Genomic DNA, 22,433 nt, shown 5'->3' on the forward strand with positions numbered 1-22,433 from the left:
GCCTCTGCTGCTGCTTCTCTTGGGCCCAGCCTCCAGCTTTCTGCAAAGCCCTGTTCTAAGCAGCTCCCAACTGGGCTGGCCAAGGATTTGGGATATGGGGGAATACCCCTGTGACAGCCTGTTCTTGGAGCTCTGCTAGTTTCTTTTCTCCCTAGGGCCCGATGGGTGTGAAAGGGAAGCCAGGCAAACCAGGGAAACCAGGGCAAAAGGTGAGGACCTGGAGGCCTGCCATGGCATTTAGTTTGGGGAGCTCAGAGGGATGCCCTTACGGACAGCTTTCCTTCCCCTTTTGGATTTTAGGGGTCTCAAGGACGAGCTGGTCCTGGAGGGCAGAAAGGTCATAAAGGAGAGAAGGTACCCCTGAAAATCCTCCTCTTGTTATTTCCTTCTGCAAAGTAACCAAGAAGCAGCAGCCCATCACCAAAGTGCCTGAATTCATCCCACCAGTGCCCAGTCCTCTGGAAAGTGTTTAGGTGGCCGTTAGCACGTGGGGCTGCAGGGCACGGTCTTCATGCCTTTAATTCACACATATCCAGCGTCTCATTGCAGCAGAGCAGCCACGGGGGAGCAGCACCTGTCCCCAGGGCCTGCACACCTCCTGTCCCCAAGCTACCTCCTGCCCTTGTGAGCCATCCTGGTCCTGCCTCCCGTGGGATTTTGAAGGAAATCCATGTGGGAGCTCTGAGTGCAGGATGGGAGGATTTGCATGCAGGGAGGCAGGAGTGGTGAGGGTGCAGTTTGCTGGTCTCAAGAGTCGTGGTTATGACTTGGATGCCTGCAAACAGCACGAGGAGGGATGCTTTTTCACCCCCAGGGCATAGAAATATGGGCTGCTCTTGGGCCTGGCAGGGGTTCATGGCTCTGGTCATAGCCTCCCATGGAACGGTCCAATCTCGACTATTGTATGGATTGGAAATAATAATAATAATAATAATAATAATAATAATAATAATAATAATAAAGGTCCCTGAAAACCACAGTTGCCCTGGCTGGCTTGCTTACCTGCACATGGAGAAATAACCCCCTGGAGCTGGTCTGGGAATGAAGTCTACCTGGGGCCATGGGGAGCCTCCTTGGTGAGGGCCCAGCAGGTATTCCCCAGCTCCATCCCCTCACTGCCCTTGTGGGCTCTAACAGCCTTGGCAAGGGATGTTTCCCTTGGATGCCACCCTGTCATCTGCCCTCATGTCTCAGGGCCACGCTCCAGGCTCCAGCATTTCTGTGCAGCCAGCAGCTGCTTTGCCCTCACCGGGCACTGTGGCTGGTGCTGAACAGCCAGCATCTGTGCTGTCTCCCATCTCTGCAGGGCGACACCGGGCGCGAAGGGGCAGAGGGGCTCCCTGGAGAACCTGGCAGAAGGGTAAAGTGGCACTGTGGTCTCTGGAGGGGTGGCAGGAGGCGCCGGCGTCCTCAGGGTGGCAGCATGGCCGGGGTGGTGAGGGCAGCCACTCAACACACTTAAGATCCCTCCCTCTGTCGCTGCTCAGGGCAAGCGAGGCAAGGCTGGCCACCGGCCACCAAGAGGCCCCTGGGGACCCAAGGTAGGTCGACTCCGCGCTGCGTTTCAGCATCACCTGGGGTCTGTGTTGCCTGGGGGAAGCCCCTCTCTCCCCAGGTTTCTGCTGTGGCCGTGTGGCAAGGTGGTTCAGCGAGTGCCCCTAGGAGGCTGAGCAAGGGACCCCCCAGACACCCCGGTACGCACTGGGGCAAGGGCCCTGCTGGCCCTGGGATGCCCACAGGCAGCTCGAGGTGCTCCCAGCTGTGGGAAGGCCGCTGCTCCCCAGCTCCTCCGGCTGCCTGCGGGTCAGGGGCTCTGTAGGGGGTCACTGGAGTCTTCACAGGTAACTCGTTCCTTGTGTTCGGCTGCTGCCTCGGCTCTCCCCAGCATCCTGGCTGTGATCAGCCTGGGGCCACGACAGCACCTACAATGGCCCCTTTGGGCATTCAGCATTTTTGTAATTCTTGCATTGAGTGGGGCTTTTCTATCTCTGAAGTATCAGAGATGTAGGTGTATTTTATTTTGTTGTGGTTAAAAAGTATCACGCTGAGAAGGCCCGTTACCACTGTTCATTCATGTGCCTAAAAGGGAAGGGGCAATTTTGTGTGATCGCCCTCAGGGTTGTTCCAGGTGCTCTGAACGTGCCACCCTGTCTCCTGAACTAGGCCCTCTCCTGTCATGCATCTTCTTGCTCCTCGCCACCACTGCGCCGGGGCGAGACGTGCTTCTGCCTTGCTTTTGCATTGAACCACTGTGCAAACCCAGTAAGGGTCTCTCGCTTGTGTCTTTCAGGGCTTCCCAGGTGAAGCGGGGCTGGAAGGGCCCCAGGGACCCCAAGGACCTTATGTGAGTATTGGCTTTGGGGAGGAACCCTCTTGCAAGGAGGTTTGGGTCTCAGGTCTGCGGGAATGCCAGTGGCTGGAGCAAAGGCTTGAGGAGCACCACGGTGGGCTCCTGCCTCTTGGTGGCCATGGACAAAGCTCTTTGGCCCCTGCGTCCCTCCAGGACCTCTTAGCTCCTGATATCAGGTGCATTCAGCACAACCCAGCTCTGCCAAATGACCAAAGAGGAGAACTGTTTAAGAAGTGTGACATTTCTAGATGTTTTATCCATCCAACATCCCTTTGAACATGGTGTATTGCCTTCTCTTCCCAAATTAGCTTCCCGGCAGTGCATATGCAAGGAGACAGAGCAGATAATTTCTCCATCATTTTTACAAAAGCTGAATGCTTCCCTTCCTAGTTACGGACTAGGTGTATCCACAAATCGAGTGCTTGCAGGAGACGCCTCAAGTGTGGCCATGCTCATGTTCCCAGAGAATGGCCATGGCTGAAAGATTGTACTGCAGCACCTGACACTGGTTAAATAGTTAACTATATCTATAGATAGATATATTCATCTAATTACTGTGTATTTTAAATCTGACATTTGAAAATTTCAAATTTGGAAACTTGACCAAAATCCAAATGAGAAGCCACGATGTTCTAGAACCTGCTAAAGGGCCTGAACAGAATTTTTAATAGGGGAGTGTGGGGGAAAGAAAGGATCTTCCCGAGGGAAAAATCAAATATTTGATGACAAATGCTTTGAGATCTCTAAATCTGCCTGAAATTCTCTGAATCCTTGGGCAGCTCTCAGGGACAGTTTGTGGTGAAGCCTCTTTCCTGGCCAAGCAAAGATATATCCCTGGAGGCCCTGTCCCCCACACAGTGACTCCTTTTCAGCAGTCCCGTGGGGTGTGAGAAGCTCCCTGCAGCCATGGGGTGATGTGGGTGATGCAGATTTTTCTCCCCTAGGGTGTTCCTGGGCTGAAAGGCTTGAAAGGAAATGCCGGCCCCAAAGGGCAGAAGGTAGGAGATGCGCTGCGGACACTGGGGACTTTGAGTAGAGGCTGGCGTTAAATTTGCTGGATACAATCCCCCCTCCTCTTGAAACCCAACCACCGCAGCTAGTTTCTCCAAATTGCCCCAGTTTTCCCAGACATCGAGAGATGGACACTTTATACTCTGGAGCTTTTCCCTCTGCCAGGTCTTTTTCCAGCCTCTCGGTGTCACAAGCGGTGGTTTAATCCCTACTCTCAGCATCGCTATTGACCCTGCAAATGCAGACACCTTCTTGTGCTACTTCCTGCTGAGGTGATGGGCTCAGCCTTGGCGTGGGAAGCCAAGCGCATCCTCGTGGTCCCATCCATCAGCTGCAAGGCTGTAAATAAGTGACAAGCAGTCCCGGATGGCAGGTGGTTGCTCACAGACTTCAGGGAGAATGAAGCTTGGTAATAAATAAACTTTGATTCTACTGCAAGCCAAATAATCAATGGCAGAAGTTAAAGTCCAGAGTTGTCAGCAAGGCCAAATCTGTGGAAGAGCTGCTGGAGGAAGAGGCTGTTTGCTCCCTATGGCGCTGGTAGAGCTGCCTGTGGAATTGCCCACATTGGCTGCGGTTGGGTTTCTTCCCCTGCTCCCTGAAATTTCAGAACCCAAGGTGTTTTATTTTGCTTTGCTTTGTTTTGCTTTTCTTTTCCTCCAAGTTCCTCCCAAATGATTCAAGTTGCTATTGAATTATTTAACCCGGAGTAAAACACTGGCTGTTTTGCCTTTGGGGCTCAGCAGGGACTGAAGGTGCCCTGTCATGTGTCCCCTTCCCAGTCATTTCTTCCCATTCCCAGTCCAAACATCCAGGAAATATTTGGCCAAGGTTGCCCTTTCCAGACAAATGTCTCCTGCCAGCTGGGCTGGTTGTCTGGGCAGTAGGAGATCAGAGAGGGTCTCCTGGGGGCCATCTAGGTCCTTCCTCCCCTTGGGCTTTCTGCTGGGGGATGGCTGCATTTAGGAGGTCCCACTTGTGTCTGAATTAGTGGTGTTCTGCATGGGTCCGGGTAGCAGGGAAAATCTCCCTTTCCAACCTAAGAAAACACTGCTGAAGGATTAAAATTGAGCAGGGCAGAGCTCCCACATCAGGTTCCTGTGAGTTGATGTTATGGAGCATTTTGACCCATCCTTGCCACCAAACCGTTTGCTGAGTGTCCCCCCGATTGACTTTCGTAGGGCGAGAGAGGTGACGCAGGAGACCGTGGCCAGCAAGGTGACGAGGGCTTCAAGGTACGTCTAGGGCTTTGGCTTTTCCTGCTGCACCTTGTTCCATCTGGCATCCTGCGTGATGCCCCTTCCGCTCTCCTAGGGCAAGCCAGGAACCCCTGGCATCCTCGGGAGGCCGGGACCCAGGGGCGAGCAGGTAACCGAGGTCCGGAGGGCGATGGGAGGCTGGCGGGGACGGATGTGCCAGGGGACCCAGCTGCTTTCCTGCAGCTTTGCTGGGAAGTCTTGCACACGCTGCAGGGCATTTAGGGCGCAGATGGGGCAATTTTCTTTGTCTGTTCTTGCAAAATGGGTTAGCAAAGAGGAAGCTGAGGAGCAGCCTGCTTAGTATTGGGCAAAATGCTGGGAGATGCCACTGCTCCTAGCAGTGATTTGACTCTGCTGTGACTTCTGCTCGTGTCCTTGCAGGGTGACAACGGTCCTCCGGGTCCCTGGGGGCTCCCTGGGCTCCCCGGGAAGCCGGTAAGTCCTTTGCTGGCCCCACAGCGCTCGGGCAGGGAGAGCGGCCGGGATGGAGAGCGGCCGTACTGGGCTTGCACGGGGCGAGGTGCCCGTGCACGGCGCGTTCCTTGCGCCCGCGGCCACGTCCTGGCGTTCAGAGGGCGAGAGAGGATTAGTCTCTAATCGGATCTGATGGCAGTGTCCCTTCTTTGTCTCACCAGGGCTTATCAGGACCGAAAGTAAGTAGGACAGAGCATCTTAAGCTGGTGCAGCATGCAGGGACTGGTGCTGCCGCTGGGCTGCAGGGATCCTTGTGGTCCCTCCACTGTCCCTGGCTGTGTTTTGCAATGTGGCATCTCCTCTGTTTCTGTCTTTACCTCCCCCCTCCCATTTGCCACAGGGACCGAAAGGTGTCGTGGGCCAGCCGGGACCCAGGGGCAAGCAGGGCTCTCCGGTGAGCAGAGCTGCCAGCGTGTGGGACCTGCTGGCTGCAGGTGCCAGGGGAGGCCCTGGGGCAGCAGCTGGTGTTGCCTGTGTTGTCCTTGTTCCCCAGGGTCCTGCTGGCCCTCCTGGTCCCCACGGGCCAGCACTGAACCTGTCTGTGGAGCAGCTGCAGGTGAGCGGCCGGGGGCTGGGCACGGCTGGAGCCAGGCAGGAGCTCAGCTCTGTCCCCCCTGTTTCAGCGCCTGATTTATCCCTCCACCCACCTGAACCGCACGGTGCTGCGGACTCTCCTGGCTGCTCTGACACGGGAGCTGGGAGCGCTGGTTGCACACCCCGATGGCACCCAGGAACACCCCGCGGCCACCTGCAAGGAGCTGCTGCTGGCCCAGCCGCAGCTGCCGGATGGTATCAGAGGGCATGCGGGGGTCCTGGGGCTGCTGAGCTGCACAAGGGCTTGGGAGGACCTGCGGGGACACGGGGGGATGCTCCCTGGTGGTGGAGAGAGCAGAAGGCAGCGTTGGCTCTGCCTGTCCATGGGGGTCTGTTGGGAGCACCTCTTGGCCAGGAGGGGAGGCTGGATGTGGGTCTGGGCCCGGCACCCCATGCTGGCATGGCCGGTGCCAGGGATGCACCCTGCCTCCCTGCAGGTCGCTATTACATCGACCCCAACCAGGGCAGCCCCCGCGACGCCCTGCTGGCCTTCTGCAACTTCACGTCGGGGGGCGAGACCTGCATCGCCCCTGTCCAAAACCAGGTGGGGACGGTGGCCTTGGGCCCTGGAGGGTGCCCAGGGCTGGGCACACACAGCAGCTTGGCTGGCAGCTTGAGGCGGCCCATAAGTTCAGCAGAGAGGGTGCCCAGGGGCTGCACCCCGTGCTGCGGCTGGGAGCAGCTTCAGCAGCGCTGGCTGCAGCAGCGCCGCAGGGCTTGGCACAGCCGCCACGGGCCCGACACTGTCCCCGTGTCCCCAGGTCCCCATCCAGGCCTGGCTGCACTCCTACGCCACCGCGGGCACCTTCGAGTGGTTCAGCACCCTGCCCGGGGGCTTCCCGGTGAGTCCCCAGCTGTCACGGGGTGGCCAAGGGCACACAGAGCTGCTGGCACTGGGGCTCTCCTGCGCCTGCCAGTGCAGGACAGGGAGGGTACCTGGAAGGGGAGGGATCCCCAAGCCCCACGACGTCCCTGCGCGGGGACAATGCGGGGCTTTGCAGTGTGCGCCCCGTGCAGGGGGCTGGCCTGGGGCTCGGCGTGCCCAGGCAGCCCCACGGCGGCCAGCGGGCGCTCCTGTCCTTGCAGCTGGAGTACGAGGGGGCCAGCGTGGTGCAGCTGCGCTTCCTGCGGCTGCTCAGCGGCCGCGCCGCCCAGCAGGTCTCCTACGCGTGCCGGCCCCGCGCCGCACACGGCCAGCCCCAGCCCATGAAGGCGATCCGGTTCCTGGCCGACTCGCGGGAGCGGAGCTACGCAGCCACGCTCCCGGGCTGCTTGGTGAGTGGGGCCCCTGTGCACCACTCTGCACCCACAGATGCGGCTTCCCCCAGGAGAAGGGAGAGCATCTCTCCTGGGCAACCAGGGCTGCTGCTGACATGGTGGGATGCGGTGGAGGACGGGTGGGATGCCCAGCCAGGCGAGCGCGTGTGAGAGGAGTGGGGGAGGCTGCAAGAGGTGGGTGATGGAGACCTGGCCCTGCCACCGTGGCTTATAGGGAGTAATGTGGGCAGCCAAGGGGCTACTTCATGCTCACAAGTGGGTCTTTGGGGTCAACCGTCAGCATCCCATGCCAAGGTTTGTCTTCATGGCCAACCTGAGGCAAGGTCCAGCTATGGCCTAGGTAGGCCCAGAGTTTGGGTGCTCCTCAGCGCCTGCGTTCCTCCATTTCAGCCCGATAATGACTCATCCCTCACCGACACCATCTTCCACTTCGCTACCGAGGAGCTGGCCCTGCTGCCCCTGCGTGACCTGGCCGTGTTTCACGATGGCGACGCTTCGCACCAGTTTGGCTTCACCGTGGGCCCTGTTTGCTTCAGCTGAAACCAGGGGCCCCAGCCCCATAGTCCCCTGGCCCAAATGCTTCCCCGCAGGGAAGGAGCAGGGATGCTCCCAGCCTACATTTTGGAGCTGCTGTTTTTGTGCGTGGGAGATGTGTTTGTAGCTGCAGTATGCAACGGACTCCTCTAGAAGAATACCGTTTACAAAAGCTTGTCTCTATAAGTTATATAAATATATATTATGTACGTATATGAAAAGCTGCTGCTTTATCGTTGGATGGGGAACAGTCACATCACTACACCCACCACGAGCTTCTTGGAAAAACGAAAAAGGGAGGGAGGGCACTGCCAGCTTGGGCAAGGGGGATGAAAGGGAAATGAGAAATAGACTGGTGGAGCTGCATCCTGCAGTCTTCCCAGGAAAGCCACCCTGAGAACCCCCCAGTTCAGTCAGGAAATCCAGTGCTCTCTTGCCCTAGGGTAGAGGGGGTGGAATTAACAGTCCAGGAATGACCAACAATGGAAACGGGTCCCCACTCGAGGTGGCAGAAGATCCCCTCCACGGCCCACCTCACCTCCACCGGTGACCACGTTCAACAGGTACAAGGCCCTGGAACATGTGGATCAGATAGAGGAGGCCTTGAACCAAGGCCCGTCTAGGGGGCTCTCTCCTGAGAGGCAGTCTGGTCCATGCTGCAAGGCTGCTCCCCCTAAAGTGAAAAGGAGCACCCAGAAGAAGCGGCGGGTGATCGTCGTAGGTGACTCCACGCTGCAGGGCACGGAGGCTCCGATATGTAGACCGGACCCCTCATCCAGAGAGGTCTGCTGCTTGCCAGGGGCCAAAATAAAGGATGTCACAGAAAGGCTCCCAAGAATTGTTCAGGAGTCGGACTATTATCCTCTAGTATTGTTTCATGTGGGTGCTAATGATGCCATGGGGAAAATGAGGGACGCCAAGCAAGACTTCAGAGCCCTAGGGATGGCCATCAAAGGTACGGGTGCCCAGGTAGTATTCTCCTCTATTCTGCCAATGAGGGGAATGGACTCAAGGAGGAGAAGGCGAATATGGCAGCTTAACAACTGGCTGCGCCGCTGGGCTTGGCAACAGGGTTTTGGCTGCTATGACCATGGGACTCTGTTTGATGACCACCAGCTAGTGGGGAATGATGGGACTCATCTTAGCAAGAGGGGCACACGTCTCTTTGCCAAAAGGCTGGCCAACCTGGTTAGGAGGGCTTTAAACTAGGCAAGAAGGGGGAAGGGGAGTGGCACACTGATACGGCAAGCAGTACCGCACAGCCCAGGTCAGATGGCATCCAGCGGGAGTATGCTAGTGGGGAAGTGAGGATAGGAAATGATCACGGAGGGTCCTCTTTCACCCCTCCTGGGAAACCTGTGGCCTCTGTTGCTTCCCTGAAATGCCTGTATACCAATGCGCGAAGCATGGGGAATAAGCAGGATGAACTGGAGATCTGTGTGCGGTCTCAGCATCATGATCTCATTGGAATCACAGAGACGTGGTGGGATAGCTCGCACGACTGGAGCGCTGCCATGGAAGGCTATGTGCTCTTTAGGAAGGACAGGCTGGGAAGGCGAGGTGGTGGAGTTGCTCTTTATGTGAGAGAGCAACTGGAATGCATGGAGCTCAATCTGGCAGTGGAGGATGAGCGAGTTGAGAGCTTGTGGGTAAGGATTAGAGGGCAGGCTAATGTGGGAGACACTGTGGTGGGTGTCTGCTACAGGCCACCTGACCAAGACGAGGAGGTTGATGAGGCCTTCTATAGGCAGCTGGATGTTGCCTCACGGTCACAGGCCCTGGTTCTCATGGGGGACTTCAACTACCCCGACATCAACTGGGAGGACAACACAGCCAGGCATAAGCAGTCCTGGAGGTTCCTGCAGAGCGTCGACGATAACTTTTTGACGCAGGTTGTGGAGAAGCCGACGAGGAGAGGTGGGCTACTGGACCTCGTGCTATCAAATAGGGAGGGCCTAGTAGGAGATGTGAAGGTGGGGGGTAGCCTCGGCTGCAGTGACCATGAGTTGGTGGAGTTCAGGATTCAACGAGGAGGAGGCAGGGCTGTAAGTAGCCTTGCAACGATGGACTTCAGGAGGGCCAACTTTAGCCTCTTCAGAGACCTCCTCGGTAGAATCCCATGGGCTAGTGCTCTAGAAGGCAGGGGGGCCCAAGAGAGCTGGTTAGTTTTCAAGCAGCACTTCCTCCACGCCCAGCAGCAGTGCATCCCTGTGTGTAGGAAGGCAGGCAGAGGGGGCAGGCGACCTGCGTGGATGAGCCGGGAGCTTGTGGCAATGCTCAAGCAGAAGGCAGCGGTATACAGAATGTGGAAAAAAGGACAGGTCCCCTGGGAGAAACACAGGAACGTAGTCAGGGAGTGCAGAGATGCGACAAGGAAAGCTAAGGCACGTCTGGAAGGCAAGCTGGCAAGGGACGTTAAAAATAACAAAAAAAAATTCTTCAAATACATTAACAGCAAAAGGAAGATCAGGGAAAACGTGGGTCCGCTGGCGAACGGGATGGGCGCCCTGGTTACAAATAACACAGAAAAAGCAGAGTTGCTCAATGCCTTCTTTGCTTCAGTGTTTACCAAGGGCAGCCCTTTAGAGCCCCAGGCCCTAGAGACAAGAGAAGAAGCGGGTGGAGAGGAAGACTTGCCCTGGGTAGAGGAAGATTGGGTCAGAGAGCACCTAAGGAAACTCGATACCCAAACATCCATGGGCCCTGATGGGATGCACCCCAGAGTGCTGCAGGAGCTGGCAGAGGTCATAGCTAAGCCACTCTCCATCATCTTTGAAAGATCCTGGAGAACGGGGGAGGTGCCGGAAGACTGGAAGAAGGCCAATGTCACGCCAGTCTTCAAAAAAGGCAAGAAGGAGGACCCAGGCAACTACAGGCCAGTCAGCCTCACCTCCGTCCCCGGAAAAGTGATGGAACGGTTCATACTGGCTGTTGTCTCCAGGCACATGGAGGACAAGAAGGTACTCAAGAGTAGTCAGCATGGATTCACCAAGGGGAAATCTTGCCTGACTAACCTGATAGCCTTCTATGATGAAATGACCGGCTGGATAGACGAGGGGAGAGCGGTGGATGTCGTCTATCTCGACTTCACCAAGGCTTTTGACACCGTCCCTCACAACATCCTCCTGGGCAAGCTCCGGCAGTGTGGGATAGATGAGTGGACAGTGAGGTGGATTACGAACTGGCTGGATGGCAGGGCCCAGAGAGTGGTGATCAGCGGTGCAGAGTCTAGTTGGAGGCCTGTAGCTAGCGGGGTCCCCCAGGGGTCAGTCCTTGGTCCAGTCCTGTTCAATTTATTCATCAATGACCTGGATGAAGGCACAGAGTGCTCCCTCAGCAAGTTTGCTGATGACACGAAACTGGGAGGAGTAGCCGATACCCCAGAGGGCTGCGCTGCCATCCAGAGGGACCTGGACAGACTGGACAACTGGGCGGTGAAAAACCTCATGCAATTCAACAAGGCCAAGTGCAAGGTCCTGCACCTGGGGAGGGATAACCCTAGACACCAGTACAGGCTGGGGACCGACCTTGTGGAGAGCAGCTCTGCAGAGAAAGACCTGGGTGTCATGGTGGATGACAAGTTGACCATGAGGCAGCAGTGTGCCCTCGTGGCCAAGAAGGCCAATGGAATCCTGGGGTGCATTAAGAAGAGCGTCTCCAGCAGGTCAAGGGAGGTGATCCTGCCCCTCTACTCAGCCCTGGTGAGGCCGCATCTGGAGTATTGTGTCCAGTTCTGGGCTCCACAGTACAAGAGGGATGTGGAGCTTCTGGAGAGAGTCCAGCGCAGGGCCACAAGGCTGATCAGGGGCCTGGAACATCTGCCCTATGAGGAGAGGCTGAGGGAGCTGGGCCTGTTCAGCCTGGAGAAGAGAAGGCTGAGAGGGGATCTAATCAGTGTCTATAAGTACCTCAAGGGAGGGAGTGCAGAGGACGGGGATGGTCTCTTTTCAGTGGTGGCCACTGATAGGACTAGAGGAAATGGCCGGAAACTGAAACACCAAAAATTCCATAGGAACTTAAGGAAAAATTTCTTAACAATGAGGGTGACAGAGCACTGGAACAGGCTGCCCAGAGAGGTTGTGGAGTCTCCTTCTCTGGAGATCTTCAAAACCCGCTTGGATGCAGTCCTGTGCCACGTGCTTTAGGTGTCCCTGCGTATGCAGGGGGGTTGGACTAGATGATCTCTAGAGGTCCCTTCCAACCCTAAGCATTCTATGATTCTATGATTCTAAGGGGCTTTTCTTCAGCTTCCAAACTTGCCTGCATGTTTGGCATGTTCCAAGTCCCCCAGCAATGCAGCGCCAGAGCCCCTGGCCAGCCCCCCATCACTTCTGTCCCTGTCCCCTTCGTGGCAGCCCCTGCTTGGCCATGCCCCTTGCCTCTTACTTCGGTGCCGGCACAAGCAGAGGCCGGGGCTCTGTGGCCGCTCTGGCTGTTGCAGGCGTGACAGAGATGGGAGATTGGGCTTGGGAGGGGAAGGACACAGCTCCCAGGCCTGGAGCCCCTCTGCTTTTCTCTGTTTATTTGCATAGGTCGGTGCTGCTCTGTCTGAAGCGCTGGAGCAGGGGACGGGAAAAGCAGGGCCAGGAACGTGTCTGGCAGCTTTGGGGCATGAGCAGGGACCTTCCCATAAAGCCTGGGGCAGCCACAGGCGTGGGAGGTGGCACGTCTGTCTGGGAGGCAGGAGCAGCGTGCAGAGCAGTACTCGGGCAGGGACATGTGGACATGATGACACATGTCTGTGCACAGCACCGTGGGCGCAGGCACCACACAGGCCAGTGTGAGCCTGTTGTGTGGGGCAACAGAGGTGTCTTGCTCTGCCCAGCAAGACACACGGCAGGGTGGGAACAGTAGTGCAGGGTGTGTGCATGGCAGCGCATGGGTGTGTGTGGCAGTGCATGCATGCACACAAGTGTGCATGGCACTGCATGCGTGAGCACAGCAGTCCACGTGTGTGCATGGCAGGGCATGCATGTGCATATGTGTGCATGGCGGTACACGTGTGTGCACAGCAGTGCACATGTGTGTGCACGGCAGTGCCTGTGTGTGCACGGCAGTGCATACATGTGCACGGCAGTGTATGTGTGTGCCTGGCATGTGCATGGCAGGGTATGCGTGTGCATGTGTGTGCACGGTGGTACACGTGTGTGTGCACAGCAGTGCATGTGTGTGCATGACGCGTGCGTGGCAGTACCTGTGTCTGTGCCTCCGAGACGGGGGTGACACCCCCTCCGCCCGCCGCCGCCCGCCCCGCCGCACTACAACTCCCGGGGCGCCCCGCGCCGCGCGTCACCGTCGCTGTCGCCGCCCGCTCGAGCCGGCCGAGCCGGGCCGCGCCCGCAGCCCCGGGACCGGACGGGAGCAGCGGGCTGGGCTGAAGCCCGCGCCGCTCCGCTCCGCCGCCATGCAGGTGAGGCCGCGGCGCCGGGCTCGTCCGCACAGCGTCCGTGTCCCGCCCCGGTCCCTCGGGGGTCCTCGGCCCCTCGGGGCATGCCAAAACGCCGAGGGCCGGCGGTCCCTGCAGCGCGGGAGGGCTGGGGCCCCCCGCGCCCCCACGTCCCTCTGCTGCCCACGGGGGTCCCAGTTAGTCGCGTTGTGACTTCGAGCAGGGGGGGCTGTAACGCGGCACGGGCCGAGGAGGGCAGTGTCGGGGGTGGTGACACGGGCAGGGGGCGGTTCTGGTGCTGCTCCGGCTGCTGTTTCCAGAACCAGAATCCAGCGAGCAAGCGAGGGGCGCCCCAGGCTCGTGCCCCCCGGCTCGCGTAGCTCTCCAGGCCACTCGTCGTCGGGGTCTGGCGCCTGTTCCTGTTTTGCTCCGTGGCGCGGCCGGGCTGCCAGCAGCGGCGGCGGGACGGCCACGTGCTGGTTGTTTGTCTGTCCCCGTGGGGGGGAGCACGACCGAGTTCAGCTGCTGAGCTCAGCCCTGCTGCTGGCATCTGCTGGCTGCCCTGTCCCTGCACCTTCGGTGCATGGGGACACCTTCCCAGGCCGCAGCCTTTGCTCAGGATGAGATCAGGCTAATAGTGCCTTCTATTTTTTTTTCTCAAACGTCAAGTGTGTTTTTTGCACAAATCAGGCTGATCTCAAGGCATAGGGCCCAGAGGTGCTGGAGCAGCCACCTGGCCTCGCCATGGGATGTGTCTGTGCCGGGGCTGCACATGAAGTGCTCTTCGCTTGGCAGCAAAGAGCCATCCTGGCCCATGGTGGAGGAAGCCCTTTGGTTGGCAGGTGCCGCGTGGGACGCCACCTTGTTGACATGCATAAATGCAGGCCATGTGCCGAGGAGACACCCAGGCCAAGCAGCAGCCTGCCGAGTCGGTGCTGCGGGGTTGCTGGACAGCCAGGGAGGCCTTGCTGCCCCTATTAATCCCTAACATTCACCAAAGCGACTTTGAGGGCGGTTGCCCCAGTCAGCATCATCCCCTCCAAGCAGCTCCAACCTGTGCGAGGCCGGCCTGGCTCCCTGTCCACGTAGCAGAGGAGAGGAACAAGCGATGCTGGCCCAAGGAGCATCAGTTTTGGCCTTGCAGGCGTGCTGGGTGCCCAAAGCTTCAAGGCCAAACTGCCGGGCCTTGCCCCGGCGCTCCAGGAACTGGCTTTAGGCTGCAGCAAGATCTTCAGCAATCACTTCTGCGCCCGCTTCCCCAGAACAGTGCGGCCTCCTCGCGCATGGCCTTGGCGATCAGTCGCTGAAGCACAAAAAGGAGAAGGCAAATCTCATTTAAAGGCTAATTATCTTAAATCTGTCGCCAAAGGAAGCTTAAAAATATGAGCTAATTGCCTGTGCTAATGGCCAAAGTGTGTAATTAGAGCCCGCTCGCAGCCTGGGTACCTCGGATTATTGCATGGTATTTCTGCCCGGGCAGGTCCCGTAGTCTGCTGTGCGTGTCTGGCTCATCTGCTCATGTCAGTAAGTCTGCAGTTACGTGCAGGAAGAGCTCAGTCTCTATTGCAAAGGAGAGGTAGTGCTTGCACCACGATGACTAGCTTGGACTAGGTCTGCATTAGAGATACTCTGCTGCTACCACCCCTGTGTTTTAGCCAGCAATAAGCACAGAGCCCTCACTAGGATCTTTACATGGATAGATTTGCCCAAGGCAGGCTAAAAAGTGTAGAGCACGTTTTTGTGGCAAAGAAAACAAGAAAGGGCAGTTGTGACCTCAACTCTGTAGGTGGCTCAGCTAGAGAAGAGCCATGGGCTAATAATTTCACCTCCTATTTCAGCATGGTTAATCTCTTTTCGCCTTCGGACACTCCATAAAATGGTGCAAAATAGGGTTTAGTCACAGATTAAAAACACATATTGCATGCATGTTTTTAAACTTCCCTTAAATGCCTGCTCTGGGTCATTTAGATACCTCATTAGACCAGTCCCAAAGAGAATCCAGTAGTGTCATTGGCCAAAGAGGGTTTGATATCTTTGTAGGCCCAGGGAAGAGCCCACGTAAAATGGAACAAGAGCAGCCTTATTTCTAGGTGGGTGAGAAACACTGTTGGGGTTGACTCTGCCATGGAGCTCTCCCTGAAGAGCCAACCCTGTTCTGCTAAAGTCAGGCAGTTGTGTATTTGCCTTCAGATGAAGTAGCTCTTCAAGGCAATGTAAGAAACACTTGTGAAACCAGAGAAAAGTACAGGGTTCCTGTGGTGCCACTTTGACCACAAGCCAGTTGTGCTGTAGGCTTCAGAGGGCATCCACCAGCCTCCGTGTCTCTCCATGTGCCATGTCAGACCTTCTGAAGTCCTAACCTCATTCTGGTTGGTGAGGTCTTGGGTTCATGTCACCAAGGAGAACTTGAGCTTTCTCTTGCCAGCCCAGACATATGCTGGAAGAGCTGCTGCAGGTACAGATGGTCCTGCTAGAAGTCAAAGCATTACCAGCTTGCATTATGAGCCATCTGACCCCACTCTGTTGAGGAAGAAGTGTGCACATAGCAGCATCTCAAAGCCACCAAAATTCCTCATCTGATTTCAAGAACTGAACAGAAGTTGCACAATTTGACAAAACCCCAGCTCACCATCACTACCTCTTTCGGCCCTGTCACATTCGCATGCCTTGTCCTGGCTGGCAGTCATGTGTATCGCACCAGAATTGCAGCAGGGCCTTGGGTTTTTCCCAAGCTCAGTGGTGGACTCAGTGCTCTGCCTGTTCTCACATAGAAGAGCACCGCTGTGGAGACCTTTCTCACCCCGGGTGTCCCAAAGGGCAGCCAGGTTGAAGGTTCAGGACATGCTATCCATATGCTCCGAGCAGAGCTGCCACCTAAAAGCCTCCAGCCACCATTCCTTCTCTGAGCAAGACTGATCCTCTCAGGAAAGGCCCATGTAGCCTTCAAATGCACAAGATGGGGGCCACAAATAAGCTGCATCCAGGTTTCATGTCTGCACGAGTTTGCTCACAAAGCTCCTACAGCCTCCTCCTGCCCTGAGGCTTTCTTGGGCTGGATTGGCACTTGTAAACGCTTCGATGTTGGGGAGCACCAAGGGAGCACCAAGGGCCCAAGGTGCAGAAAGAGGGCAGACAGAGGTGGTGCAGCCTAGTGGGCTTGCTTCTGGCCTGGGGCACCACCCCCATCTCCTGGCTCACACATGGGCAGTTTTTGGTTTACATTTTTAGCCACCTAGTTATGGGTCCTCCCCACATGAGGTAGCTGTGTGCTGGGCTTCGGAAGCAGCTTTGTGCCACGGCCTCTCCTGGTAGAGCTAACCATGGTTAGGGCTGAAGATGACGAGAGGCTCCCAAACGCCCAGATTTGTGCTATGGATAAGGAACGTTTTGCTCCAAGCGTCTCCGTCTTTCATCATGAGTCGGTTACATGCTGCAAGAGGTGCTGGTCTCAGCCCAATGTGTAGGGGCCGGGCAGCCGCAGCGGCCGGGACAACAACCCTTGGAGAAGAGGAGGGTGACAATTGCATTGCCCAGCTGGAAACCTCAGAGATATGGGCATGGATGATAGTGAGGAGCTCCCTTAGTGTCTCTGCTCTCCTGGTGCAGAGCCTGGGGCAGTGACACAGTGAGCAGGGTGGAAGCAGCGGCTGGTGAGGACATTCAGAGGGCAGCTAGCCCCTGCTTGGCCCGCAGACGCCCTGTCCACGGGGTGGGCGGCCCAGCAGGGGATGAGCGGTGGCCACCTCTACTCAGAAGAGCTGCTGTGCTGCTTCGCATGCTCGCAGTGCACGCCGAGAGCTCTTCCATCACCCGGAGCCTTGGTTCTAGCATCCCCCTTTTTCCACGTCTCTTCCAGATGACCTTTACCTTCTCGGACCAGGTGGTGCTGCTCTTTGACTTCTGGAGTGTCCACAGCCCTGCAGGTAGGCTGCGAGTCCCAGCGCGCCGCCGCGGAAGGACTGTCCCCGGCCACCACAGCACGGGGCACCCAGCGACTCTCTCCTCACCCTCCACTGGGGTCCTGGCAGGCGCTCGCTGCTGCATCAGGGTGGCGCCAAACGTCACCCCGAGCTCCTGCAAAACCCCAAATGAGCTGGAAGTGTGCAGAATGTATGGCCATCCTCTTGTTAATGGAAAAAATGGAATTTCAGCTGAGGCCAAACTACGCTTTGGGGAGAAAATAGTGATGTTGATTAGCCTGTCCACTCCAGGACCCAAATTAAGCTTTTGAAATCAAGTCTCCCATTCACTCATGGCATAAGAAAGTCTCAGCTTCCCATTTCAGTTTTTTCTTCTCCCCACACCACACCATATTTTAACTCCCATATTTGCGCTGAGTTTATTTTATGTTTTCCAGAACTACCATCTCTGCATCTTGGAAACAGAGAAGGTGCTGGCTCAGATTTGGCAGAGTGCCTTGGGTCCCAGTACTACAAATTTGCTGCCCATTGCTTCAGCCCGAGCCCCAATCTCAAAAGCATTTTGGCTGCCACCATTGCCTGTATCCTGCCCAAGGACGTGCCCAAATCTGCCAGACCTCAGAGCCCCGGCCCCTTTTCCCTGCTGTGTTTTGAAGGACCAGGCTGCCAGCACCAGCTGGATACCAGCACCTGCTGTATCCCCTCAAACTCGCTATCCTGCCTCTGGCTGGCAGGCCATGGGCAGCCAAGGGGGATTTTCTCTTGTAGGGATGGTGCTCTCAGTGCTTGTCATCCTGCTGCTCTCCGTGCTCTATGAAACGGTGAAGATTGGCAAGGCCAAGGTGCTGCGCCGGGCGATGCTGGCCCTCCCGCGCAGTCTCAGCCAGGAGGCCTTGGTGGAGCAGGATGAGGACGGCGGCGGCAGGCAGCACGATGCCGCGCAGGGCAGGTACCGCGCGCCCGCGAGCCGCCTTTCCCCCTGCTTGGGTTCTCATGGGCAGGGGCCAAGGGCTCTGGAGGGAAAGGAGCCACTGCATTGAGTTGGAGATGGGCTGGTCAGCCCCTAAGAGCCAAGAACCCTTGCGCCTGAGGGATAATATCCATGGGAAGGAAGCATCTTCATAGCCTTGTCCTGGAGGAGTCTGCCGTCTCCTCAGGCTCCCCAGGAGTGTTTCTGCTGTATACAATGCTTATGGGCCCCCGTGAGCTGCCATGAGCGCAGTGGGGAGGGCATGGATGAAGTCCACATGGAACAGGGACAGGCGCTGCGTTCGCTCCAGCACACCTTGCCCAGGAGACTCCAGTCCAGCACAAGTTGCTTGTTTCAGGACCCAGCTTTTTCATTTTATATTTAACCCCACATGCCATCTGAGGCTCCTCCTCATGCCAGCTCATTAATAATGGGCTGCTCATTAATTTGGCCCTTAGAAATGAGTTTCTATTTGCACCACCGTTTGCGAACAGCCTCACAGTTTGGCTCCCTCACAGTTGGCTGCCCACAACCTTGCAGGCACTTGCTACTGCGTTTCCCCGGCTTGCTAACGGGGCTTGGCTTTCTCCCCAACCAGGTGGTTCCTGTTCCACGTCAGCCAGACCCTGCTCCATGTCATACAGGTGGTGGTGGGTTACATGGTGATGCTGGCTGTCATGTCCTACAATGCCTGGATCTTCCTCGGTGTGATCGTGGGCTCTGCGCTTGGCTATTTTGTGGTGTTCCCGCTGCTCAACGTGGGCTAGACAGGCCGGAGGCCGTCTCCATGGCCCCTCTGGGGTCACAGCCCTTGTGCTGGGCACGTGGCTCATGTGGAGGACGTGCCCAAGGCTTCCACCGCAACGTGTGAGCTGAGAACAAGAGGGAATGCACCGTCTGGTCTTCTGCTTTTCTTGAATAGCTGCTGTCACTTCTGCTGGGTCTGTCCCTGCCCCCTTGCTGTGTGAGCAGCAGCCCAAGGGCCTCCTGTGCTGCTGGCAGGATTGAGGTGGGCATGGAGACTCCAGATGAAAAAATTCCCAGCCACGCTGCCTGCCGCTGCGCTGCCGCACAGCCCCGCTCCTTTCCCACCTCCCGTGCTGTCCTTGGCCACGTGGCCATCCCCACCTTGGGGACCTGCAGCTGCGGGACAGAGGGAGCAGCAGCTCAGGGTGCCGGTGGAGCAGGCACTGAGTCCGGCTGGGAGAGCTGGGCATCACCTTGCCCCGCCTCCTCTGAGGGAGATGTGTTCTGGCTGGCTCCTGGATGCTCAATTTATCCTTATGCTCAGGGAATAAGAAGCTTTGGGGAGAGGTAAGAGGGGGTGACAGCCTCGGCATCCCCTGTGCAGCGTGGTCCTGCCACCCACCCCCTTCACACTGTGCCTTTGGGGTCCTGGAGAACAAGCCATGCCCAGATGTACCTCACGCTGTGGGCAGAGCCCTGGGTGGACCCCAACCCACCTCTGCCCTTCGTTTTTAGCACTTCAGGGATCAGGTCCATGTAGCCAGAGATGAGCTGCCGTCGCTGGCGCGGGCAGCCACACCAATGTGTCCAGCACAATGATGCCAGTGGCTGCTGCTGGGCACATCGTGCTTCTTCCTAGAGATGCCTGGTTTAGTAAAAGCACCTCAACACTTTGGCTCCTGGTTTGTGTTTGTGTTGCATGGGTGTCACCTCACCAGGGATGCTGCAGGGATGCAGGACATGACACAGCACCCAGGTCCTGCTGTCGCCAGGGTCCTCCACTGCATTAACTCACCTTGCACCTGGGCAGGGTTCAATGGATCGTCCCCTCCCCGTCCCCTGTCCCCAATGCTGCCTTGTGTATGGGCGCTCACAGTCTCAGCCCCTGTGCTCCTTGCAGGTTTCAGGACTCTGCACCTAGCAGCCCCGTTTTCTCTTGGATGGGTTCTCACGTGAGCCCCGGTGTTGCAGAAACTGCCCCAATGCCATCCCCAACCTGGCACCCCTGCCTCAGTCCTGCAGACAGGGTGAGCCGTCCAGGAACAACCACAGTCTCCTCTGACTTTAAATAAAGCTTTTTTTTTCCTTTTTATTAATTATTATAAGCATATTTTTAAACATTTGTATAACATCCTTAATAAAATATCTTGGAAGAGACAGGGGTTTTTTTTGTTGTTGTTTTTTTTGTTTTTTTTTCAAAGTTCCCAAAGCAAGGCACTTTAGGGGGTCTCCTCAAGTGGTTTAGAATGGGCATCCCCCGTTCAAAGACAGAAACAACGGCATTAAAACACACACAGAGGTCGAGGGTATCCGCTGCGGGGCACGAGCCGGGCTCCCTGTCCCCGCGCACACCCGTGGCTCCTCTGCCCGCTCACAAGTCTTGCAGCTGCCCCCGCGTGCTTCGAGCAGACCTGCTTGGAGCCTGTGTCCCAGTGTCCTCCTCCTTCTGCTCTTGCGGGTCCTGCCCTTGGCAGCGGCCCCGAGGCGAGCTGCTGCGGGGGCAGACCAGCCGCTTGCCACATCGCGCCTGCAGCGGAGACAGCCCCAGCAGCCCTTTGCAGGAGCAAATCCCGTTTTTTGGGCGGAGGGCATTTCCCCTGTGCGAGGTGCCCAAGGGCAGATGCAGTACAAGTGGCTTTGCGAGCATGGAGGGGTTCCTATAAAAACTGCTGCCTGGCTCCATCCAGCTCCCCTAGACCCGCCGGGCACCAGCGCTGGCTGCCCCAAACGCTCCCCCCACGCCAACCGCTGACCACCGGGTCTGTGCCCAAACACCCCCGCAGCCACCACAACCTGCAGGACACGGAGGGCCCAGGACAAGTTCATCTTTGCAAGGTGACAAGGAGCTCTGCAGGGCTGAGCCACAACACCGTCCTGGGAAAGGCTGCTACCTCCAGCCCAGAAATGCGTGGAGAGACCCAACCACGGCAGCCCAGACGCGGCTGGAGAAGTGGCATTAGGGACAGCTGATCCCTCGGGAAGGCTTTTACACTAGGCGCCAGCTGCTGCCCTAGAAACGCGCTGGGGGCACCAGCCCCGCTCCAGGAATGGGCAGTCTTGGGTTGGTGGCTTCAGTGCTCACTGGCTGCTGAACACAGAGCCCAGCCACCTCCCATGACACCCCCCCAAGTGACACGTAGAGCTGGAGAGTGCTGCTGTTCCCCCACCGGCCACACTGTTCCCCCTGGTCCGCACTCCCACCGCCTCCAGGTCTCCTCCGTGCTCCCGCCAGACTGTCCATCTCCTCAGAGCGCTCTTTGCAAAGCCACTCGCTACCCCGCCAGCACCTTCACCAGGCCTCTGTCTCCTGCGTCTCCCACACCTCCCCACCTACCTCCTGCAGCCCTCTCGCCATCCGCGCTCTCTATGGGAGCAGGAAGGTGGCCATGAACTGTCCTGCTTTGACTGTGGGTGCCTCTGTGCTCCCTGGCTAGCTGGGCCCAGGCTGCAGGACGGGGAGGCTCCCAGGAAAAGCCTCATGGATTTGGGCAGGGGAGGAGGCTCCTGCCCGCCCAGAGGTGAGGAACAGGCCTGGCTGGGCCAGGGCAGACTGTGCGGCCAGCCAGGGGGAGAGCCCAGGCAGCACCATGCAAAGCCAGCCCAGCGCCTGGCAGTGGGGCTCCGCCAAGGAACGCGGCTGAAGCATCTCTGCAGTGGAAAAGAAGGAAATAACACAGAAGCAGGATACAGCAGAGAGCAAAGGGTGCCCTATACTGAGCTGGGGGCCTCCGGGGGTGACCCTCCAGCCTAACCCCATGAGACCACTTGGTTCTGGCCAGCCACACGCAGCAGCGGAGACTCCCTCCCCGGTTCGGCAGCGCTGACCCGCTGTTTGTCACCCCTCCCTCTCCCCAGCGCCGGGCTCCAAGCCAGTGACCGCAGCAGGTCCCAGTGCTGCGGCTGGAGCAACCTACAAGCATCCCCCCCACTCACCCCCCAAGCCCCCGGCGTCCCCGAGGCCAGTCCGCCCGTGTGCCCCGGGATGTGCCCGCACGGGGGCGGCGGGGCTAGAACTCAGTCTGCACCGCCTCGCCGCGCTCCGTCGTGCCCACCGCGGGCGGCGCCGCGCTGCCCTCGCTGCACGCCGCCGACACCTCCTCCCCTGTCTCCTTGTCGCTGGGCTTGGGGCACTCCGGGTCGACCTGCTGCTCCACTGGTGGGGACCGCGCAAGGGTCCCTGTGCTGGCCGGGCCCTGGGGGACGGTGTCGCACGGGGCAGAGCCTGCTGCACAGGTGGCTTCTTGCGGCCCTCCCTCAGTGGCACCGCTCTCCTGGGTGATGACGGTACCGTTTGCCAGCCGCTCCTCCGCCTCTGCCTCCGCAAGGCCTGCAGGTTCCTCAAGAACCTCCTTTTGCAGCATTTCCCGGATCTCCTGCACGCTCCCAGGCGAGCCCGGCACCACCGGAGGCACCAGCTCCTGTGGCTCACGCTCCTCGTGCTGCGTCAGCGCCTCGGCGCCTGCCTCGTAAGGCAGGGCCCCCTCGTCGTCTTGGATGACCGACACCACCTGCTTGGCCCGGCGGCGCTTGTCGGGCGCGGGCTCGGCGTCGGGCTGGCCGCCGAGCTCCTCTCCCCAGTCGATGGGGATGCCCTCGCCGAGCAGGTGCAGGTTGGGGTCGCTGTTGTGCATCACCATGCTGTCGCGGTAGAGGTTGTGCTTTCTCTGCACTGCTGCCTCCTTCACAGCTG

The 22,433-nt window shown here is 58.0% G+C and overlaps 3 protein-coding genes across 3 annotated transcripts in view; 2 read left to right on the forward strand and 1 right to left on the reverse strand.

Annotated features, from left to right (window-relative positions):
- The window catches only part of LOC104568718 (uncharacterized), an 81,885-nt gene extending 74,379 nt beyond the window's left edge, over window positions 1-7,506 (forward strand). Inside the window, exons 54-70 of the mRNA XM_088523293.1 lie at window positions 156-209; window positions 301-354; window positions 1,307-1,360; window positions 1,488-1,541; window positions 2,291-2,344; window positions 3,295-3,348; window positions 4,543-4,596; window positions 4,676-4,729; window positions 5,002-5,055; window positions 5,256-5,273; window positions 5,435-5,488; window positions 5,588-5,650; window positions 5,718-5,883; window positions 6,126-6,232; window positions 6,450-6,530; window positions 6,775-6,963; window positions 7,357-7,506. Coding sequence (XP_088379419.1) covers window positions 156-209; window positions 301-354; window positions 1,307-1,360; window positions 1,488-1,541; window positions 2,291-2,344; window positions 3,295-3,348; window positions 4,543-4,596; window positions 4,676-4,729; window positions 5,002-5,055; window positions 5,256-5,273; window positions 5,435-5,488; window positions 5,588-5,650; window positions 5,718-5,883; window positions 6,126-6,232; window positions 6,450-6,530; window positions 6,775-6,963; window positions 7,357-7,506 — 1,314 coding nt within the window. The remainder of the gene's footprint in view (window positions 1-155; window positions 210-300; window positions 355-1,306; window positions 1,361-1,487; window positions 1,542-2,290; window positions 2,345-3,294; window positions 3,349-4,542; window positions 4,597-4,675; window positions 4,730-5,001; window positions 5,056-5,255; window positions 5,274-5,434; window positions 5,489-5,587; window positions 5,651-5,717; window positions 5,884-6,125; window positions 6,233-6,449; window positions 6,531-6,774; window positions 6,964-7,356) is intronic.
- A 9,236-nt stretch (window positions 7,507-16,742) lies between these two features.
- SLC31A2 (solute carrier family 31 member 2) lies at window positions 16,743-18,591 on the forward strand. Its single transcript, XM_010215460.2, has 3 exons — window positions 16,743-16,809; window positions 17,575-17,755; window positions 18,375-18,591. Exons 1-3 carry the CDS (start codon window positions 16,743-16,745, stop codon window positions 18,541-18,543), a joined length of 417 nt encoding a protein of 138 aa, XP_010213762.1. The 3' UTR covers window positions 18,544-18,591.
- A 3,159-nt stretch (window positions 18,592-21,750) lies between these two features.
- The window catches only part of NIBAN2 (niban apoptosis regulator 2), a 34,610-nt gene continuing 33,927 nt past the window's right edge, over window positions 21,751-22,433 (reverse strand). Inside the window, exon 14 of the mRNA XM_088523287.1 lies at window positions 21,751-22,430. Coding sequence (XP_088379413.1) covers window positions 21,751-22,430 — 680 coding nt within the window. The remainder of the gene's footprint in view (window positions 22,431-22,433) is intronic.

Source organism: Tinamus guttatus, unplaced genomic scaffold (assembly GCF_059628265.1).
Source record: "Tinamus guttatus ecotype Peru unplaced genomic scaffold, ASM5962826v1 Tinamus_guttatus_pri_ptg000177l, whole genome shotgun sequence".
Taxonomy (NCBI): Eukaryota; Metazoa; Chordata; class Aves; order Tinamiformes; family Tinamidae; genus Tinamus; species Tinamus guttatus.